We start from the raw sequence: 22,172 nt of genomic DNA on the forward strand, positions 1-22,172 counted from the left end.
ATTTGAGACCGAAACACGAGGAGGATTTCTCCACGACTCTGCGGCTGTCGCCTGATGATGCCGGTTGTTGTGATTACCGGCGAAACGTCACAGCTACTCTAATCGTAAATGTTGTGAGCTGACTCTCCGACACACCAGTGCGCTGAACTAGTAACGAGTTGGCGCGCTTTCACTACGTGGCAAACCTTCCCACTCGGCTGTATTGGGCGGGTTAGGGTTACCGGCGAAACGTCACAGCTACTCGAATCGTAAATGTTGTGAGCTGACTCTCCGACACACCAGTGCGCTGAACTAGTAACGAGTTGGCGCGCTTTCTTTACGTGGCAAACCTTCCCACTCGGCTGTATTGGGCGGGTTATGGTTGGGGTTACCGGCGAAACGTCACAGCTACTCGAATTGTAAATGTTGTGAGCTGACTCTCCGACACACCAGTGCGCTGAACTAGTAACGAATTGGGGCGCTTTCACTACGTGGCAAACCTTCCCACTCGGCTGTATTGGGCGGGTTATGGTTAGGGTTACCGGCGAAACGTCACAGCTACTCGAATCGTAAATGTTGTGAGCTGACTCTCCGACACACCAGTGCGCTGAACTAGTAACGAGTTGACGCGCTTTCACTACGTGGCAAACCTTCCCACTCGGCTGTATTTGGCGGGTTATGGTTAGGGTTACCGGCGAAACGTCACAGCTACTGGAATTGTAAATGTTGTGAGCTGACTCTCCGACACACCATTGCGCTGAACTAGTAACGAGTTGGAGCGCTTTCACTACGTGGCAAACCTTCCCACTCAGCTGTATGGGGGGGTTAGGGTTACCAGCGAAACGTCACAGCTACTCGAATTGTAAATGTTGTGAGCTGACTCTCCAACACACCAGTGCGCTGAACTAGTAACGAGTTGGAGCGCTTTCACTACGTGGCAAACCTTCCCACTCGGCTGTATTGGGCGGGTTATGGTTAGGGTTGTGATTACCGGCGAAACGTCACAGCTACTCGAATTGTAAATGTTGTGAGCTGACTCTCCGACACACCAGTGCGCTGAACTAGTAACGAGTTGGCGCGCTTTATTTACGTGGCAAACCTTCCCACTCGGCTGAACTAGTAACGAGTTGGCGCGCTTTCACTACGTGGCAAACCTTCCCACTCGGCTGTATTGGGCGGGTTATGGTTAGGGTTGTGATTACCGGCGAAACGACACAGCTACGCGAATTGTAAATGTTGTGAGCTGACTCTCCAACACACCAGTGCGCTGAACTAGTAACGAGTTGGCGCGCTTTCTTTACGTGGCAAACCTTCCCACTCGGCTGTATTGGGCGGGTTATGGTTACCGGCGAAACGTCACAGCTACTCGAATTGTAAATGTTGTGAGCTCACTGTCCAACACACCAGTGCGCTGAACTAGTAACGAGTTGGCGCGCTTTCTTTACGTGGCAAACCTTCCCACTCGGCTGTATTGGGCGGTGGCGCGTTTAACGACGCGCGCATATTTACGCGATCAAACACGAAAATCACGGAACAGCTTCGGTCGTTCGGCACGCGAACAGCTGTCGCCACCAATGACGATCGGCATAAAGATACGGGGCAAAGTTTAATCGAGTATATAATTACAATAACACCGCCTCACATCGTTGCACCTGATGAGTTAATGAGTCAATGATGACGTCACTATATAAGCAGCAGGGTGACGTCATCACTAGTTAACGATGACGTCACCCTGCTGCTGCTGCTCTATATAAGCAGCAGGGTGACGTCATCACTAGTTAGTGATGACGTCACCCTGCTGCTGCTGCTGCTCTATATAAGCAGCAGGGTGACATCATCACTAGTTAACGATGACGTCACCCTGCTGCTGCTCTATATAAGCAGCAGGGTGACGTCATCACTAGTTAGTGATGACGTCACCCTGCTGCTGCAGCTGCTCTATATAAGCAGCAGGGTGACGTCATCACTAGTTAACGATGACGTCACCCTGCTGCTGCTGCTCTATACAAGCAGCAGGGTGACGTCATCACTAGTTAGTGATGACGTCACCCTGCTGCTGCTACTCTATATAAGCAGCAGGGTGACGTCATCGCTAGTTAGTGATGACGTCACCCTGCTGCTGCTCTATATATAAGCAGCAGGGTGACGTCATCACTAGTTAGTGATGACGTCACCCTGCTGCTGCTGCTCTATACAAGCAGCAGGGTGACGTCATCACTAGTTAGTGATGACGTCACCCTGCTGCTGCTACTCTATATAAGCAGCAGGGTGACGTCATCGCTAGTTAGTGATGACGTCACCCTGCTGCTGCTACTCTATATAAGCAGCAGGGTGACGTCATCGTTAGTTAGTGATGACGTCACCCTGCTGCTTCTCTATATAAGCAGCAGGGTGACGTCATCACTAGTCAATGATGACGTCACCCTGCTGCTGCTGCTTATATAGAGCAGCAGGGTGACGTCATCACTAGTGATGACGTCATCACTAGTGAATGATGACGTCACCCTGCTGCAGCTGCTGCTGCCGCTCTATATAAGAACGGGAGACACAGCAGAGCCCCTCAAGATTCTGCCGAATTGCCCGATGATGCTGCTGGTTGCAATTACCAGCGAAACGTCACAGCGCTACTCAACAATTGTAAACGTTGTGGTTTCACGCTTCAACACACACCGCTGTGTGGGGGCTAAAGCAGCGAACTAATTTGTCTTTTGTCAACGTGACACTTTTTTACCGATTGGCCGTGTCGGGTGGTGGAGGGTTACGACACATTTATAAATAACGCGGCGATCTAACACCCAAACACGTTGATTGTGAATACGGGCGAAAGGTCACGAGGGAAATAAAAACTATCTGCAAGTAAGAAAAACTACACGCAAATAAACGTACGCACATTTCAGCGGGTAACGGGACGTCCCGTATGACGATGCCGTATCGCGTGGCCAGGTCTAGCCCGCCACGAGTAGCCACGAGTGTGATCGCACAGCGCCCACAGACCCCTTGCGTACGTACCCATGTCGCGTGCTTCTTGGGCCGTCTTTGTAGGCGCCCCTCGTCTGTTGTGACGCCTGTGAAGACAGCGCAGCCTCGTCACCGCCAATCGAGCTCAGGTCGACAGGAAGCGACGTTTGCCTTGCGGTCAAAACGTCGTCGTTTTTTTAAACCCTTTATATTAAGTTCGCTTGCTTGCTTTGCTAACGACCGTGCAAATCCTTCGGTCGTTTTTTAACCCACTTCCCGTGATCCAATCGAGCTGACATTTTGCTACACAGACTCGTTGTGCGAGACAATTGATGTTCGTGAATTTTTTTTCTCCAAAATTTTACACTGTTTAGGGAAAACAAATTAAATATTTAATTACCAATTGCTTAATACTGGCAGACAATCATCTGACCCATAGGTGGCAGCCATCTCAAGCCAGAGGACGAGAGGACTCTAGCCGCCACGCATATAAAGGATTTAGAGTGAAAAACTTTGTTTTTACGGGTTACACTTATTGTTATTTTCTAACTGAACACATTCATAAATTATGTTGATGCGTTGCGATCGAAACGTCGTGGGTTTTTTGCTTTAATAATTTTCAATTGATTATTTTTTTTTTGTATTTTCTATCTACCCGACTTCACCGAAAGACCCAAAGAATATGGATTCCTGAAGTCACGAAAGCTTTAAGTCACGATCCAGTTCTGACCGTTCTCAAGTAAATCCGCCTATTCGAACTTACTTGGTGTCACCCCTGGGACACCCTTGCGAATGGAACGCTTGCAGCTCATGCGATTTTCCACGTGATATGATAACAACGGTGTGTACAGACAGTCCCCGACTTACGACTCTCACTACAACAACACGCACAGACAGTCCCCGACTTACGACTCTCACTATAACAACATGTACAGGCAGTCCCCGACTTACGACTCTCACTACAACAACACGCACATACAGTCCCCGACTTACGACTCTCACTATAACAACATGCACATACAGTCCCCTACTTACAATTCTCACAATAACAACACGCACAGACAGTCCCCTACTTACAATTCTCACAATAACAACATGTACAGACAGTCCCCTACTTACGACTCTCACTATAACAACATGCACAGACAGTCCCCGACTTACGACTCTCACTATAACAACATGTACAGACAGTCCCCGACTTACGACTCTCACTATAACAACATGTACAGGCAGTCCCCGACTTACGACTCTCACTACAACAACACGCACATACAGTCCCCGACTTACGACTCTCACTATAACAACATGCACAGACAGTCCCCGACTTACGACTCTCACTACAACAACACGCACAGACAGTCCCCGACTTACGACTCTCACTATAACAACATGCACAGACAGTCCCCGACTTACGACTCTCACTATAACAACATGCACAGACAGTCCCCGACTTACGACTCTCACTATAACAACACGCACAGACAGTCCCCTACTTACGACTCTCACTATAACAACATGCACAGACAGTCCCCGACTTACGACTCTCACTATAACAACACGCACAGACAGTCCCCTACTTACGACTCTCACTATAACAACATGCACAGACAGTCCCCTACTTACAATTCTCACAATAACAACATGCACAGACAGTCCCCTACTTACGACTCTCACTATAACAACATGCACAGACAGTCCCCTACTTACGACTCTCACTATAACAACATGCACAGACAGTCCCCTACTTACGACTCTCACTATAACAACATGCACAGACAGTCCCCTACTTACGACTCTCACTATAACAACATGCACAGACAGTCCCCGACTTACGACTCTCACTATAACAACATGCACAGACAGTCCCCGACTTACGACTCTCACTATAACAACATGTACAGGCAGTCCCCGACTTACGACGGAGATGCGTTACGATGACCCCATCATCGTAAGTCGAAAATTTCGTAAGTCGAAGATGGTCTATAGCCTACCCAGGAGTCTTAAAGAACGGTGATAATTTAGCAAAACAAAGCAATTTACAATACCGTGCTGTATAAACTATATACTGTGTGTACGTATTAATTACAATACTGTATTGCACGGTAAAATGTAAACTAAAAAACAATAACCACAATACTTGCAGTCAAATGCAAACAAAAACAACACTGATAATGTATGCATTGTCCTTGCAAATGATTGGTCCACACCAGAGACAGCTTTCTTTGGAGCCTGGTCTCATATGGTGTTCGACCAGATGACGCCAATGCATAAATTATCAGAGTATTGTGTTTTTGTTTGCATTTGACTGCAAGTATTGTGGTTAATGTAGACATGAGTCCTTGCAAAAGGTGTCAGTTTTGCCAGAAAAAAGAGTAAAACCCCTATGAGTATATGTTGGTACTGGCAAAGGAGGTCCCATGATGTAGCTGCTCTACCCCGAGCTCTCATTACTCTGATGGTGCGTTGTCTTGAACTGTGTAACGCCTTTTGGCGTCATGTGGTCGAACACCATATGAGACTAGGCTCTAAAGAAAGCTGCCTCTGGTGTGGACCAATCAGTTTCAAAAACAATGCATAAATTAATGATCAGAGTGTTGTTTTTTGTTTGCATTTGACTGCAACTATTGTGGTTAATGTAGACATGATTCCTTGCAAAAGGTGTCAGTTTTGTTGGCAGATAAAAATGTTGAAAACCCTCCCTGTTAGTACCAGTGGTCATTCTTCGCCTGGGGTAGATGCGCCCCCCTGGGGGATACGAGATTATCTTTCTTGCCAAGACGTGGCCGGATTTTTGTAGAAGGTTAAATCATCGAAACACTTTGTTTCATCAACCCCTATGTGTTTTATTCTTTGGTTCTTTCGGTGAAGTCACGTCTAAAGATAAAATAATAATTTAAATAATAGCATTTTACGACGTTTCGATTGCAACACAAGCAATCATCATCGGGCATAAAAGAAATAGCAACAAAAATCTAACTAGAAAACTATAGACAGACACACAAGCAGACAGACATCACAAGGACACACAGAGAGAGAGGATGTCTGTCTGCTTGTATGTCTGTCTATAGTTTTCTAGTTACATTTTTGTTGCTATTTCTTTTATGCATGATGATGGTTGCTTGTGTTGCAATCGAAACGTCGTAGTATGCTATTATTTAATTTATTATTTTATTTTTCGATTTAAAGCTTCTTTCGTGACTGCAGGGATTCATCTTCTTGGTTCTTTCGGTAAAGTCACGTAGAAGGGAAGTGATATTATATTATTACATTATTATTTTATTATGTTTTATTATTATTTTATTATTATTTTATCTCTAGACGTGACTTTACCGAAAGAACCAAAGAATAATTCTTGCAGTCACGAAAGCTCCAAAATTAAGATTGAACCCCTATGTGTTTATTGACACGAGACAAAAATTACGAATTTCAAACCACAGGGGCGCAAGGCTGCGGTGACGGCAAAGAACCGCTGCATTCAAGCGAAGCCAACTTGGATTCACGAGTGGACGCCAAGTGAGAAATGGCTCACCTCATCCAGTCCGTAATCCACGGAGGGAGTTCTTTCATGATGGCGAGCGGCGCTTTGCTCCATCGAGGTGTGGGAAAACGGGTGACACTCCAGCCGCTGCCACCTGCAACTCCCTAAGAAAAGATACAAATGGCATCATCCCTCTGTATTGTAATGCGTTGTTGGGGACGCGTCTTTCAATGCCGTATCTGTTTGTGTATATCTGCGTGCGTGTGAGCGCCGGGTGGCTAAAGCACAGCAAGTTGGCACAGTAGGGGGCACAGGTGGTGCATCAGCCAGTCGTCTCGGTCATCTCAATCATCTCAGTCATCTCAGAGCGCCGGGTGGCTAAAGCACAGCAAGTTGGCACAGTAGGGGGCACAGGTGGTGCATCAGCCAGTCATCTCAGTCATCTCAGTCATCTCAGTCATCTCAGAGCGCCGGGTGGCTAAAGCACAGCAAGTTGGCACAGTAGGGGGCACAGGTGGTGCATCAGCCAGTCATCTCAGTCATCTCAGTCATCTCAGAGCGTCGGGTGGCTAAAGCACAGCGAGTTGGCACGGTAGGGGGCACAGGTGGTGCATCAGCCAGTCATCTCGGTCATCTCGGTCATCTCAGTCATCTCAGTCATCTCAGAGCGCCGGGTGGCTAAAGCACAGCAAGTTGGCACAGTAGGGGGCACAGCTGGTGCATCAGCCAGTCATCTCGGTCATCTCGGTCATCTCAGTCATCTCAGTCATCTCAGAGCGTCGGGTGGCTAAAGCACAGCGAGTTGGCACAGTAGGGGGCACAGGTGGTGCATCAGCCAGTCATCTCAGTCATCTCAGTCATCTCAGAGCGCCGGGTGGCTAAAGCACAACAACTTGGCACAGTAGGGGGCACAGGTGGTGCATCAGCCAGTCGTCTCGGTCATCTCGGTCATCTCGGTCATCTCAGTCATCTCAGTCATCTCAGAGCGCCGGGTGGCTAAAGCACAGAAAGTTTGCACAGTAGGGGGCACAGGTGGTGCATCAGCCAGTCGTCGTGGCACCGATGACTGGTACCAGCGGTGTCAAGACCGGCCTCTGTGGAGGAGGCTCGTGAAGGACGCTACTGGGCAGTTGGAGGCAGTCGCCCTCCAACAACAACGGAGGGCGGAGGAGCGACGCTCACAACAACGAGCGGAGCGCCGGGTGGCTAAAGCACAGCAAGTTGGCACAGTAGGGGGCACAGGTGGTGCATCAGCCAGTCGTCTCGGTCATCTCGGTCAGTCGACCCGTGGCACCTGCTGGGTCTGCCCCGTGACCTCCTGCCAGCGGGCGTTCGACACTTCACGTGGCAGCCTCAAGGTGCACATGGCCTGGCACAAGCGTCGTGGTGACGTCACCGCCACTTAGTGGCGAATGGCGGTTGTTGTTGTTGTGTGTGTGTGATGTCTGTGTGTCTGTGTGTGTGTGTCTGTGTGTGTGGGGAGCAGTAGCACAGCGATCAGCGCTGGACTGTGCTTATCAACTCAGCGACCCAAGCTCAATTCCCGTTCACGACCAACAACGCCGGCGTGTTTATATTTGAATCGGTCCTGGGCTTCCCCTCGGTCGACTCAGCCTTAAACGGACACCTGGTGCGGTGTGCGAACGTCAGCATTTGGGGGAGACAAAGGCGGCCTGGTGCAGTTGTTACCCAAACACCGTGACGCCCCGACTGGTCTTCGCCAACAGCACTTGCCCCAACAGCCCGTGTAGGCTACACGGGGGACATTTGTGTAACTTAACCGACACCAGGCATCTGATAACCTTGAGAACACACAAAATGGGGGTGTTTTTTTTGAGGGGGGGGGGGGGGATTGTTAAGTTGCCCAAAATATATTTTGTAAAGTCACGTAGAAGGGAAATAATAAAAATAAAACAATAAAATACAATTCTCGCGACGTTTCGGCCACAACGCAAGCAGCCGTCCTCAGGCGAAGAACAGGTCTGTCGGAAAGACAGCGTCTGAATGAACAGGTCTGTCGGAAAGACAGCGTCTGAATGAACAGGCCTGTCGGAAAGACAGCGTCTGAATGAACAGGTGTGTCGGAAAGACAGCGTCTGAATGAACAGGTCTGTCGGAAAGACAGCGTCTGAATGAACAGGTCTGTCGGAAAGACAGCGTCTAAATGAACAGGTCTGTCGGAAAGACAGCGTCTGAATGAACAGGTCTGTCGGAAAGACAGCGTCTGAATGAACAGGTCTGTCGGAAAGACAGCGTCTGAATGAACAGGTCTGTCGGAAAGACAGCGTCTGAATGAACAGGCCTGTCGGAAAGACAGCGTCTGAATGAACAGGCCTGTCGGAAAGACAGCGTCTGAATGAACAGGCCTGTCGGAAAGACAGCGTCTGAATGAACAGGTCTGTCGGAAAGACAGCGTCTGAATGAACAGGTCTGTCGGAAAGACAGCGTCTGAATGAACAGGTCTGTCGGAAAGACAGCGTCTGAATGAACAGGTCTGTCGGAAAGACAGCGTCTGAATGAACAGGTCTGTCGGAAAAACAGCGTCTGAATGAACAGGTCTGTCGGAAAGACAGCGTCTGAATGAACAGGTCTGTCGGAAAGACAGCGTCTGAATGAATAGGTCTGTCGGAAAGACAGCGTCTGAATGAACAGGTCTGTCAGAAAGACAGCGTCTGAATGAACAGGCCTGTCGGAAAGACAGCGTCTGAATGAACAGGTCTGTCGGAAAGACAGCGTCTGAATGAACAGGTCTGTCGGAAAGACAGCGTCTGAATGAACAGGTCTGTCAGAAAGACAACGTCTGAATGAACAGGTCTGTCGGAAAGACAGCGTCTGAATGAACAGGTCTGTCGGAAAGACAGCGTCTGAATGAACAGGTCTGTCGGAAAGACAGTCGGTAAGACAGACCTGTTCATTCAGACGCTGTCTTTCCGACAGACCTGTTCATTCAGACGCTGTCTTTCCGACAGACCTGTTCTTCAGACGCTGTCTTCCCAACAGACCTGTTCTTCACCTGAGGACGGCTGCTTGCGTTGTGGCCGAAACGTCGTGAGAATTGTATCTTATTATGTTTTATTTTTATTATTTTATTATTTCCCTTCTACGTGATGACTTTACCGAAAGAACCAAGAAGATGAATCCCTGCACTCACGAAAGCTTTAAATCGAAATATATTTTGTAGGTATGTGTGTGTTTTTGTTAAACAGCTGATGATTACCTCGTCGAATGGTTTTATGGGTTGAAGAGGTCTCTGAGGCTTCGTGAGCGGCGCCTGCTGCTGCGTGGAATCCAGATGCTCTTCTGGCGAAGGAGAGAAAAACACAACGCAACTCGGCAAACAATACGCGCGCGCGTTCGTTCCATTGCAAGTGACACCGAAATAGCGGATTTAACTACCTCGCCTGGTATACAGGAGGTCGTGGGTTCGCTCCCGACCCTGACGCCTGCTGCTGTATATTTGGAGTTTGCGTGTCTCTCTCTCTCATCATCATCACGGTGGCTAGGAGATGTTAACTACCTCGCCTGGTACGCAGGAGGTCGTGGGTTCGATCCCGACCCTGACGCCTGCTGCTGTATATTTGGAGTTTACGTGTCTCTCTCTCACGGCCTACCCGATACCCGTACCCTACCCGTACCCGTACCCTACCCGAAATGAGTGACAAACGGTGACTCACCAGTGACTCACGGCCTACCCGTACCCGGCCGCACCAGGGTCGCAAACGGGTACCCGTACCCCCGTACCCAGCCGGGTATCCGGGTATCGGGTAGGGTATCGGGTAGGGTATCGGGTAGGGTACGGGTATCGGGTAGGGTACGGGTATCGGGTAGGGTACGGGTAGGGTACAGGTATCGGGTAGGGTACGGGTATCGGGTAGGGTACGGGTATCGGGTAAGGTGCGGGTATCGGGTAGGGTACGGGTATCGGGTAGAGTACGGGTATCGGGTAGAGTACGGGTATCGGGTAGGGTACGGGTATCGGGTAGGGTACAGGTATCGGGTAGGGTACGGGTATCGGGTAGGGTACGGGTATTGGGTAGGGTACGGGTATCGGGTAGAGTACGGGTATCGGGTAGCCGGGTATCGGGTAGGGTACGGGTATCGGGTAGGGTACGGGTATCGGGTAGGGTACGGGTATCGGGTAGGGTACGGGTATCGGGTAGGGTACGGGTATCGGGTAGGGTACGGGTATCGGGTAGGGTACGGGTATCGGGTACCCGGTTGCGACCTCTGCGCTCAGGTCACCAATAACCCAAACAAAACTCACCGGGCTCTTGCAAGTCGAGCGGAGGTTGAGTTTCCCCCGCGGTGTCCCCTTGCCTCGTGGACTCCTCGTGCCTCGCGGACTCCTCCTGATCTTGCGGAAGAGCCGCTTGTAGAACCTGCTCGCTTCCGCTGCAGAGCGCGCGCGTGGTGTGTGTGGTTGCGAGTGTGGGTCACAATCGTTCGCCAATAAGGTCAACGGTGCGTCATGAACGCTGTTCTGTGGATATACTGTCAGTCACCAAGTGGATCCCCTGTGGGGCATTGTGGCTGGTTATGTTCCTGCTGCTGCTGCTGCTACATTCCTACTTCCCATAGACTCACCACACAGAGACGAGACCCACAGACTCACCACACAGAGACCCACAGACTCACCACATAGAGACCCATAGACTCACCACACAGAGACCCATAGACTCACCACACAGAGACCCACAGACTCACCACACAGAGACCCACAGACTCACCACACAAACCCACAGACTCACCACACAAACCCACAGACTCACCACACAGAGACCCACAGACTCACCATACAGAGACCCATAGACTCATCACACAGAGACCCACAGACTCACCACACAGAGACCCACAGACTCACCACACAGAGACCCACAGACTCATCACACAGAGACCCACAGACTCACCACACAGAGACCCACAGACTCACCACACAGAGACCCATAGACTCACCACACAGAGACCCATATACTCATCACACAGAGACCCACAGACTCACCACACAAACCCACAGACTCACCACACAGAGACCCACAGACTCACCACACAGAGACCCACAGACTCACCACACAGAGACCCACAGACTCACCACACAGAGACCCATAGACTCACCACACAGAGACCCATAGACTCACCACACAGAGACCCACAGACTCATCACACAGAGACCCACAGACTCACCACACAGAGACCCACAGACTCATCACACAGAGACCCATAGACTCACCACACAGAGACCCACAGACTCATCACACAGAGACCCACAGACTCACCACACAGAGACCCATAGACTCACCACACAGAGACCCACAGACTCACCACACAGAGACCCACAGACTCACCACACAAACCCACAGACTCACCACACAGAGACCCACAGACTCACCACACAGAGACCCACAGACTCACCACACAGAGACCCACAGACTCACCACACAGAGACCCATAGACTCACCACACAGAGACCCACAGACTCACCAACAGAGACCCATAGACTCACCACACAGAGACCCACAGACTCACCACACAGAGACCCACAGACTCACCACACAGAGACCCACAGACTCACCACACAGAGACCCACAGACTCACCACACAGAGACCCATAGACTCACCACACAGAGACCCACATAGACTCACCACAAACCACAGACTACACAACCCACAGACTCACCACACAGAGACCCACAGACTCACCACACAGAGACCCACAGACTCACCACACAGAGACCCACAGACTCACCACACAGAGACCCACAGACTCACCACACAGAGACCCACAGACTCACCAACAGAGACCCAACAGACTCACCACACAGAGACCCACAGGACTCATCACACAGAGACCCACAGACTCACCACACAAACCCACAGACTCACCACACAGAGACCCACATACTCACCACACAGAGACCCACAGACTCATCCACACAGAGACCACAGACTCACCACACAGAGACCAACAGAGACCCACAGACTCACCACACAGAGACCCACAGACTCACCACACAGAGACCCACAGACTCACCACACAGAGACCCACATACTCACCACACATAGACCCACAGACTCACCACACAGAGACCCACAGACTCACCACACAGAGACCCACAGACTCACCACACAGAGACCCACAGACTCATCACACAGAGACCCACAGACTCACCACACAGAGACCCACAGACTCACCCACACAAACCCACAGACTCACCACACAGAGACCCACAGACTCATCACACAGAGACCCACAGACTCACCACACAAACCCACAGACTCACCACACAGAGACCCACATACTCACCACACAGAGACCCACAGACTCACCACACAGAGACCCATAGACTCACCACACAGAGACCCACAGACTCACCACACAGAGACCCACAGACTCACCACATAGAGACCCATAGACTCATCACACAGAGACCCATAGACTCACCACACAGAGACCCACAGACTCACCACACAGAGACCCACAGACTCATCACACAGAGACCCACAGACTCACCACACAGAGACCCACAGACTCACCACACAGAGACCCACAAACTCACCACACAGACACCCCAATTGCATCTTGATCGTGCTATCGATCGCACCGGACGAGGGGTGTCTGTCCGGATAGATCGCCGAGCAGAGCAACGCTTCGTGTTCGACGGCGATCGACGGAAAGCAGATGTCGCGGAGCTACCTCTGAGATCCTTTCAATTGACCTCTGACCCGCACGGCAAGGGGGCAGCAACTCTCCCACCCGCAGGGGCCCCGGGGTCAATGTGACGGTCGAACCGACGTTTGGCCAAACTTAAGCGCAAAACACAAATATTCATGTGACGGTATTCTTAGGGTTTTTAAATCCTTTATATTAAGTTCGCTTGCTTGCGTGCTTGCTTGCTTGCTTACGACCATGCAAATCTTTCGGTCGTTTTTTAACCCACTTCCCGTGATCCAATCGAGCTGACATTTTGCACACAGACTCGTTGTGCGTGACAATTAATGTTCGTGAAATTTTTTTCCAAAATTTTGCACTGTTTAGGGAAAACAAATTAAATATTTAATTACCAATTGCTTAATACTGGCAGACAATCATCTGACCCATAGGTGGCAGCCATCTCAAGCCAGAGGACGAGAGGACTCTAGCCGCCACGCATATAAAGGATTTATAGTGAAAAACTTTGTTTTTACGGGTTTACTTATTTTTTCGGTAAAGTCACGTAGGTAAAAAATTAAATTACTCAAAGTAGTGATGGAAATAAAATAATTATGGATTTGAAGCTTTCGTGACTGCAAGGATTCATATTCTTAGGTTTTTTCGGTAAAGTCACCGTGTAGGTAAAATATTAATAAAAGTGGTGGCTCTTGTGATCTCTCATTTGCTTGATACGGCTGTCGTGGCTGTGACGGTTCCAACTGTTGCCTCCGAAACGTCGTGAGTTTTATTTTATTTTATTTTGCTTTTATAATTTTTTTACCTACGTGACTTTACCGAAAAAACCTAAGAATATGGAAACAAAATAATAAATCACGACGTTTCGGAGGCAACACAAGCTTCCGTCTTCAGGTGGAACCGTCACAGCCACGACAGCCGCATCAAGTAAATGAGAGATTGCAAGAGCTACCACTCCGTGTATATAATGGTTATATAAACGGATATATAAACGGAGTGGTAGCTCTTGTAATCTCTCATTTACTTGATACGGCTGTCGTGGCTGTGACGGTTCCACCTGAAGACGGAAGCTTGTGTTGCCTCCGAAACGTCGTGATTTTATTTTATTTCATTTTGCTTTTATAATTTTTTTACCTACACGGTGACTTTACCGAAAAAACCTAAGAATATGGAAACAAAATAATAAACCACGACGTTTCGGAGGCAACACAAGTTTCCGTCTTCAGGTGGAACCGTCACAGCCACGACAGCCGCATCAAGTAAATGAGAGATTGCAAGAGCTACCACTCCGTGTATATAATGGTTATATAAACGGATATATAATGGATATATAAACGGAGTGGTAGCTCTTGTGATCTCTCATTTGCTGATACGGCTGTCGTGGCTGTGACGGTTCCACCTGAAGACGGAAGCTTGTGTTGCCTCCGAAACGTCGTGAGTTTTATTTTATTTTACTTTTATGAATTTTTTACCTACACGGTGACTTTACCGAAAAATCCTAAGAATATGGAAACAAAATAATAAACCACGACGTTTCGGAGGCAACACAAGTCTCCGTCATCAGGTGGGACCGTCACAGCTAAAATTACTGCATCATTTTATTATTTTTTTACCGACGTGACTTCACCGAAAAAACCTAAGGGTATGTCTTGTGACCCCACCACCCCCCCTAATTTATCGACCCCCGAGGCTGCTTTCCTGGGTAAATCGACGTCATTATATTTTTGTCATCGTCACGCGTTGTTGTGTTTCACGGCGGCGTTCATACCTCGCTGACCCGTTCCCCTCGCGGCGTCCCGGGGCCGTCTCCGCGCCGCCGCGAGCTGCTCTGTCTCCCCGGCTCCTGGTCGCGTCGTCATCTGGCATCTCGACGTCCGTGGCGGCGGCCGCGCTCGCCTCTCCGTCGCTGCGTTCCTCGTCAGTCTCGTGAACAGAACGTGCCGATTCGATACGAGGACAGCACACCGGCGATGCCGGAGAGTCAATCCACAACGGTTACAACTTGAGCGCGTCGCTTAGCCAGTCATTGCAACCGGCATCATCAGGGGACAGTCAGGGTCTCGAGCGAACCCACGATCTCCTGTATACCAGGCGAGGTAGTTAACATCTCCTAGCCAACGTGATGATGATGATGAGAGAGACACGCAAACTCCAAATATACAACAGCAGATGTCAGGGTCGGGATCGAACCCACGACCTCCTGTATACCAGGCGAGGTAGTTAACATCTCCTAGCCACCGTGATGATGATGAGAGAGAGAGAGACACGCAGACTCCAAATATACAGCAGCAGGCGTCAGGATCGGGATCGAACCCACGACCTCCTGTATACCAGGCGAGGTAGTCAACATCTCCTAGCCACCGTGATGATGATGAGAGAGAGACACGCAAACTGCAAATATACAGCAGCAGACGTCAGGGTCGGGATCGAACCCACGACCTCCTGTACACCAGGCGAGGTAGTTAACATCTCCTAGCCACCGTGATGATGATGAGAGAGAGAGACACACAAGCTCCAAATATACAGCAGCAGGCGTCAGGGTCGGGATCAAACCCACGACCTCCTGTACACCAGGCGAGGTGGTTAACATCTCCTAGCCACCGTGATGATGATGATGAGAGAGACACGCAAACTCCAAATGTAAAGTAGGCGTCAGGATCGGGATCGAACCCACGACCTCCTGTATACCAGGCGAGGTAGTCAACATCTCCGAGCCACCGTGATGATGATGAGAGAGAGAGACACGCAAACTCCAAATATACAGCAGCAGGCGTCAGGGTCGGGATCGAACCCACGACCTCCTGTATACCAGGCGAGGTAGTTAACATCTCCTAGCCACCGTGATGATGATGAGAGAGAGAGACACACAAGCTCCAAATATACAGCAGCAGGCGTCAGGGTCGGGATCAAACCCACGACCTCCTGTACACCAGGCGAGGTGGTTAACATCTCCTAGCCACCGTGATGATGATGATGAGAGAGACACGCAAACTCCAAATGTAAAGTAGGCGTCAGGATCGGGATCGAACCCACGACCTCCTGTATACCAGGCGAGGTAGTCAACATCTCCTAGCCACCGTGATGATGATGAGAGAGAGAGACACGCAAACTCCAAATAGACAGCAGCAGGCGTCAGGGTCGGGATCGAACCCACGACCTCCTGTATACCAGGCGAGGTAGTTAACATCTCCTAGCCACCGTGATGATGAGAGTGAGAGACACGCAGACTCCAAATATACAGCAGCAGGCGTCAGGGTCGGGATCGAACCCACGACCTCCTGTATACCAGGCGAGGTAGTCAACATCTCCTAGCCACCGTGATGATGATGAGAGAGAGAGACACGCAAACTCCAAATAGACAGCAGCAGGCGTCAGGGTCGGGATCGAACCCACGACCTCCTGTATACCAGGCGAGGTAGTTAACATCTCCTAGCCACCGTGATGATGAGAGTGAGAGACACGCAGACTCCAAATATACAGCAGCAGGCGTCAGGGTCGGGATCGAACCCACGACCTCCTGTATACCAGGCGAGGTAGTTAACATCACCAGGCCACCGCAGCGCCTATATAAACCTTCGATAATCACTTCTAAATGAAGCGTGCGATTTCATACGCGTATATCAAAGATGTATTATGGACGACTCAATATGTTAGACAATAATGTTTTGTCTTTCTTTGGAATTTTCACACTTAAATTCTAACTTAGCAATCTTTGAAATACGTAATCGACCAGGCTGTGCGTTAATTGTGTGTTGACCGACTCTCTGTGTCGTTTGACATAACATTTCGATACTTTTCTAGGTTATTTAATTTAGTGTGTTCTGTCTCCCTCTAAGCCTGCTTACCTTACTCCCCTCCCTTCGTACTCATTGACATGTAAATGTTTTCCTCTACCCCCTCCCTCTCTCTGCCTCCGCCCCCTCTGTCTATTTAAGGCCTCGCCACAGAGACGATCACCTCTCTCTGTGCCTGTGTTACTCTCTCTCTGTGTATCTTGGTGATGTCTGTCTGCTTGTATGTCTGTCTATAGTTTTCTATTTAAGGCCACCCCACAGAGACGATCACCCCTCTCTGTGCCTGTGTCGCTCTCTCTCTGTGTATCTTGGTGATGTCTGTCTGCTTGTATGTCTGTCTATAGTTTTCTATTTAAGGCCACCCCACAGAGACGATCACCTCTCTCTGTGCCTGTGTTACTCTCTCTCTGTGTATCTTGGTGATGTCTGTCTGCTTGTATGTCTGTCTATAGTTTTCTATTTAAGGCCACCCCACAGAGACGATCACCTCTCTCTGTGCCTGTGTTGCTCTCTCTCTGTGTATCTTGGTGATATCTGTCTGCTTATATGTCTGTCTATAGTTTTCTATTTAAGGCCACCCCACAGAGACGATCACCTCTCTCTGTGCCTGTGTTGCTCTCTCTCTGTGTATCTTGGTGATATCTGTCTGCTTGTATGTCTGTCTATAGTTTTCTATTTAAGGCCACCCCACAGAGACGATCACCCCTCTCTGTGCCTGTGTCGCTCTCTCTCTGTGTATCTTGGTGATGTCTGTCTGCTTGTATGTCTGTCTATAGTTTTCTATTTAAGGCCACCCCACAGAGACGATCACCTCTCTCTGTGCCTGTGTTACTCTCTCTCTGTGTATCTTGGTGATGTCTGTCTGCTTGTATGTCTGTCTATAGTTTTCTATTTAAGGCCACCCCACAGAGACGATCACCTCTCTCTGTTCCTGTGTTGCTCTCTCTCTATGTATCTTGGTGATATCTGTCTGCTAATATGTCTGTCTATAGTTTTCTATTTAAGGCCACCCCACAGAGACGATCACCTCTCTCTGTGCCTGTGTTACTCTCTCTCTGTGTATCTTGGTGATGTCTGTCTGCTTATATGTCTGTCTATAGTTTTCTATTTAAGGCCTCGCCACAGAGACGATCACCTCTCTCTGTGCCTGTGTTACTCTCTCTCTCTGTGTATCTTGGTGATATCTGTCTGCTTGTATGTCTGTCTATAGTTTTCTATTTAAGGCCACCCCACAGAGACGATCACCCCTCTCTGTACCTGTGTTACTCTCTCTCTCTGTGTATCTTGGTGATATCTGTCTGCTTGTATGTCTGTCTATAGTTTTCTATTTAAGGCCACCCCACAGAGACGATCACCCCTCTCTGTACCTGTGTTACTCTCTCTCTGTGTATCTTGGTGATGTCTGTCTGCTTATATGTCTGTCTATAGTTTTCTAGTTAGATTTTGTGTCGCTATTTCATTTATACCTGATGATGATTGTGTTGCAATCGAAACGTCGTAGTATGCTATTATTCAATTTATTCTTTTATCTTTAGACGTGACTTTACCGAAAGAACCAAAGAATATTTCCTGCAGTCACGAAAGCTCCAAAATTAAGATACGATAGGTAACGTTTGATCACAGCGCATGAAACATTAAGTCGGGTGTTGCATCACCACCCGTCGGCACCAAATGCCAAGAGTGTTACCTGATGCCCCTTGGCTTCCTTTTCCAGCAGCTCCTTCGACGCCTCCCTCGCTGCAATCAACGCTTCACTCCTGGCCGTGTCTTGCTTGATCAGCACCCTGAGTTGTGCATTTGAGGATTTTCTTTCGACGCTAATCACCGGCTATCAGAGGTCGCAAACGGGTTACGATTCCTTACCCGTACCCAGGCCGCACCAGGGTCGCAAACGGGTAGCCGTACCCGGCCGTACCCTTACCCTACCCGTACCCGTACCCTACCCGTACCCGTACCCTACCCGTACCCGTACCCTACCCGTACCCGTACCCTACCCGTACCCGTACCCTACCCGTACCCGTACCCTACCCGTACCCGCACCCTACCCGTACCCGCACCCTACCCGTACCCGTACCCTACCCGTACCCGTACCCTACCCGTACCCGTACCCTACCCGTACCCAGGCCGCACCAGGGTCGCAAACGGGTACCCGTACCCAGCCGTACCCGTACCCTACCCGTACCCAGCCGGGTACGGGTAGGGTACGGGTATCAGGTACCCGATTGCGACCTCTGGGATGAAGCCACGTTGCAGGCGCGGGTGGGTTGATTCTAGGAACTTGAATTGTGAGAAGAGACAAGACGTTGGGAAATGAGTGACAAACGGTGACTCACCAGTGACTCACGGTCTACCCGTACCCGGCCGCACCAGGGTCACAAACGACTACCCGTACCCAGCCGAGTACGGGTAGTCGGGTATCGGGTATCGGGTACCCGGTTGCGACCTCTGACGTACGTTTGTTACAAACACAACTCCCATCTCTGTGAACGAAGACTCTGGCACTTTTCCGATTGCGACCTCTGGGATGAAGCCACGTTGCAGGCGCGGGTGGGTTGATTCTAGGAACTTGAATCGTGAGAAGAGACAAGACGTTGGGAAATGAGTGACAAACGGTGACTCACCGGTGACTCACGGCCTACCCGTACCCGTACCCGGCCGCACCAGGGTCGCAAACGGGTAGCCGTACCCGTACCCGGCCGGGTACGAGTAGCCGGGTATCGGGTAGGGTACGGGTATCGGGTACCCGGTTGCGACCTCTGCCGGCTATTAATAATCGGGGTTTTCCCCACTTTTTTTCCGGCGACAAAACTGAAACCTTTTGCAAAGGAATCACGTTTGCATTAACCACAACACTTGCAGTCGAAATGCAAACAAAAGAACAACACTCTGATCATTTATGCATTGTCCTTGAAACTGATTGCTCCACACCAGAGACAGCTTTCCCTAGAGCCTTAGGAGACCTGAGGCAACACCTCACGAGACCTGAGGCGGCACTTCAAATGTTACTCCGACTTCCTACGTACAAACCCAGAACGCTTGAAAGGATACATTTCGGCCACCCGTTCATTGAACGTCGCGAACCGAAAACCTGAAAGAGGAGTTGATGTTAGGGCCTGTTTGTGATTACGAAAACGTGCATCACATCGTTGATTGAAGCTAAATGTGTAAAATGTGCATGTTTTATGCGCACTGCATTTTTGCATGTTGCCAAGTCTGTCAGCAGTTCCCGAAGAACTGCATTGTGGTCGCTTTGTCTTAGACGATGTAAAGAAACATGTGTGCGTCTGACAGCAGCCGCAGTGATGCAGCAAAGGAGCAGCTTCGTTCTCATTGTAACTCATCAGCACATGAATGCTTACAGCTGCAACACAATCTACAATGTGTTAACAACAATAATAACCCAGCAGAACAGCATCATAGCGCATTCCAAAACAAACCCCCCAACACTATGGGGACCTCATTTGCCAGTAAAAATATGATAATTGGTTCTTTACCCTTCTATCTGGCAACAAAACTGACACCTTTTTACAAGGAGTGCGCCTTTTGGCGTCTTCTGGTCCAACCCATGTGAGACTAGGCTCTAAGGAAAGCTGTCTCGGGTGTGGACCAATCAACTTCAAGGACCATGTGAGACTAGGCTCTAAGGAAAGCTGTCTCGGGTGTGGACCAATCAACTTCAAGGACCATGTGAGACTAGGCTCTAAGGAAAGCTGTCTCGGGTGTGGACCAATCAACTTCAAGGACCATGTGAGACTAGGCTCTAAGGAAAGCTGTCTCGGGTGTGGACCAATCAACTTCAAGGACAGTGCACATACATTATCAGAGTTATGTTTTTTTGTTTGCATTATGACTGCAGGTATTGTGGTCTATGCAAACATGACTCCTTGTAAAAAGGTGTCAGTTTTGTTGCCAGATAGAAGGGTAAAAAAACAATTATCAAACCCCCAACACTTCGATGTAAAGCTTCTTTCGTGACTGCAGGGATTCATCTTCTTGGTTCTTTCGGTAAAGTCATCACGTAGAAGGGAAGTAATAAAATAATGAAAATAAAACATAATAAGATACAATTCTCACGACGTTTCGGCCACAACGCAAGCAGCCGTCCTCAGGTGAAGAACAGGTGTGTCGGAAAGACAGCGTCTGAATGAAACAGCACCAGGCTTGGCAGCGTATATTTAAGCTGCTGGGTTGGAGGGGGAAGGGCGCCTTGACAAAGGAGTTTGCATATCAAGAGGAATTTCGCATATTTATGCGAAATGCAGATATGGGATTAGTACTACTTGTGAAATGCGTTGTGGCCGAAACGTCGTGACAATTATTTTATTATGTTTAATTTTTATTGTTTTATTATTTCCATTCTACGTGACTTTGTATTTTATTATGTTTTATTTTTATTATTTTATTATTTCCCTTCTACGTGACTTTGTATTTTATTATGTTTTATTTTTATTATTTTATTACTTCCCATTCTACGTGACGACTTTACCAAAAGAACCGAGAAGATAAACCCCCCGACACGTTTCGAACGACGCGCAAAGGCCGCGTTGTTTTTTGTCGACGCGTTGCTAATGCCGCTTCACCCGTTTCGCGATTCAACTTTCTCCTCTGCTCCTTGCGATCCTGATTCTCTTTTCGACTTAAATGCTAAATATGCTAAATTCCTCTTGATATGCACATTCTTTTTGTTAAGGCGCTCTTCTTCCACCTCCAACCCAGCTTATATATAAGCTCCAAGCTTGGCAGTGTCTCATTCTTCACCTGAAGACGGCTGCTTGCGTTGTAGCCGAAACGTCGTGAGAATTATTTTATTATGTTTTATTTTTATTATTTTATTACTTCCCTTCTACGTGACGACTTTACCAAAAGAACCGAGAAGATAAACCCCCCGACATGTTTCGAACAACGCGCAAGGGCCGCGTTTTTTTTTTTTTTACACCAGTGGCGGCTCCTGCAAAATCTCTCAGGGGGGGCAAATGTGTGGATGATTGATAAGGATAAGCTCCACCCATGCAATGGATACATTAACAGCTTAAGCATGTAAAGGCAACTTCACTTCTTTAATATTAAAGAAAAATAAAGTGACTCTTACAATACATCTTGTTTGTTTCTATACTCACTATTAATACAATCCACTCAAGTTTATTTTATTAAAGATTCCACTAGGTGGTGACAAATAATATCGTTGACTGAAACGTGCTGACGTATGATGACGTGAGCACGTTAGTGCGAGCCCTCCCGGAAGCCATAGAGAATGCATTGCAGCACCCGCCGTTCGAAAAAAAACATCTTTGAATGTAAG

The 22,172-nt window shown here is 48.9% G+C and overlaps 1 protein-coding gene across 2 annotated transcripts in view; it reads right to left on the reverse strand.

Annotated features, from left to right (window-relative positions):
• LOC133362812 (dentin sialophosphoprotein-like) overlaps positions 1–22,172 on the reverse strand; it is a 56,363-nt gene that overhangs the window by 15,074 nt on the left and 19,117 nt on the right. For both annotated transcript variants that reach the window (XM_061581758.1, XM_061581757.1), the window contains exons 7-13: positions 19,922–19,961; positions 18,561–18,657; positions 14,848–15,002; positions 10,680–10,807; positions 9,633–9,715; positions 6,467–6,579; positions 2,989–3,044 (exon numbers count right to left, since the gene is read on the reverse strand). In XM_061581758.1, the coding sequence (XP_061437742.1) occupies positions 2,989–3,044; positions 6,467–6,579; positions 9,633–9,715; positions 10,680–10,807; positions 14,848–15,002; positions 18,561–18,657; positions 19,922–19,961 (672 nt within the window). The remainder of the gene's footprint in view (positions 1–2,988; positions 3,045–6,466; positions 6,580–9,632; positions 9,716–10,679; positions 10,808–14,847; positions 15,003–18,560; positions 18,658–19,921; positions 19,962–22,172) is intronic.

The sequence above is a fragment of the Lethenteron reissneri genome, unplaced genomic scaffold (assembly GCF_015708825.2).
Source record: "Lethenteron reissneri isolate LAM-NWPU_2019-01 unplaced genomic scaffold, ASM1570882v1 scaffold_1630, whole genome shotgun sequence".
Taxonomy (NCBI): domain Eukaryota; kingdom Metazoa; phylum Chordata; class Hyperoartia; order Petromyzontiformes; family Petromyzontidae; genus Lethenteron; species Lethenteron reissneri.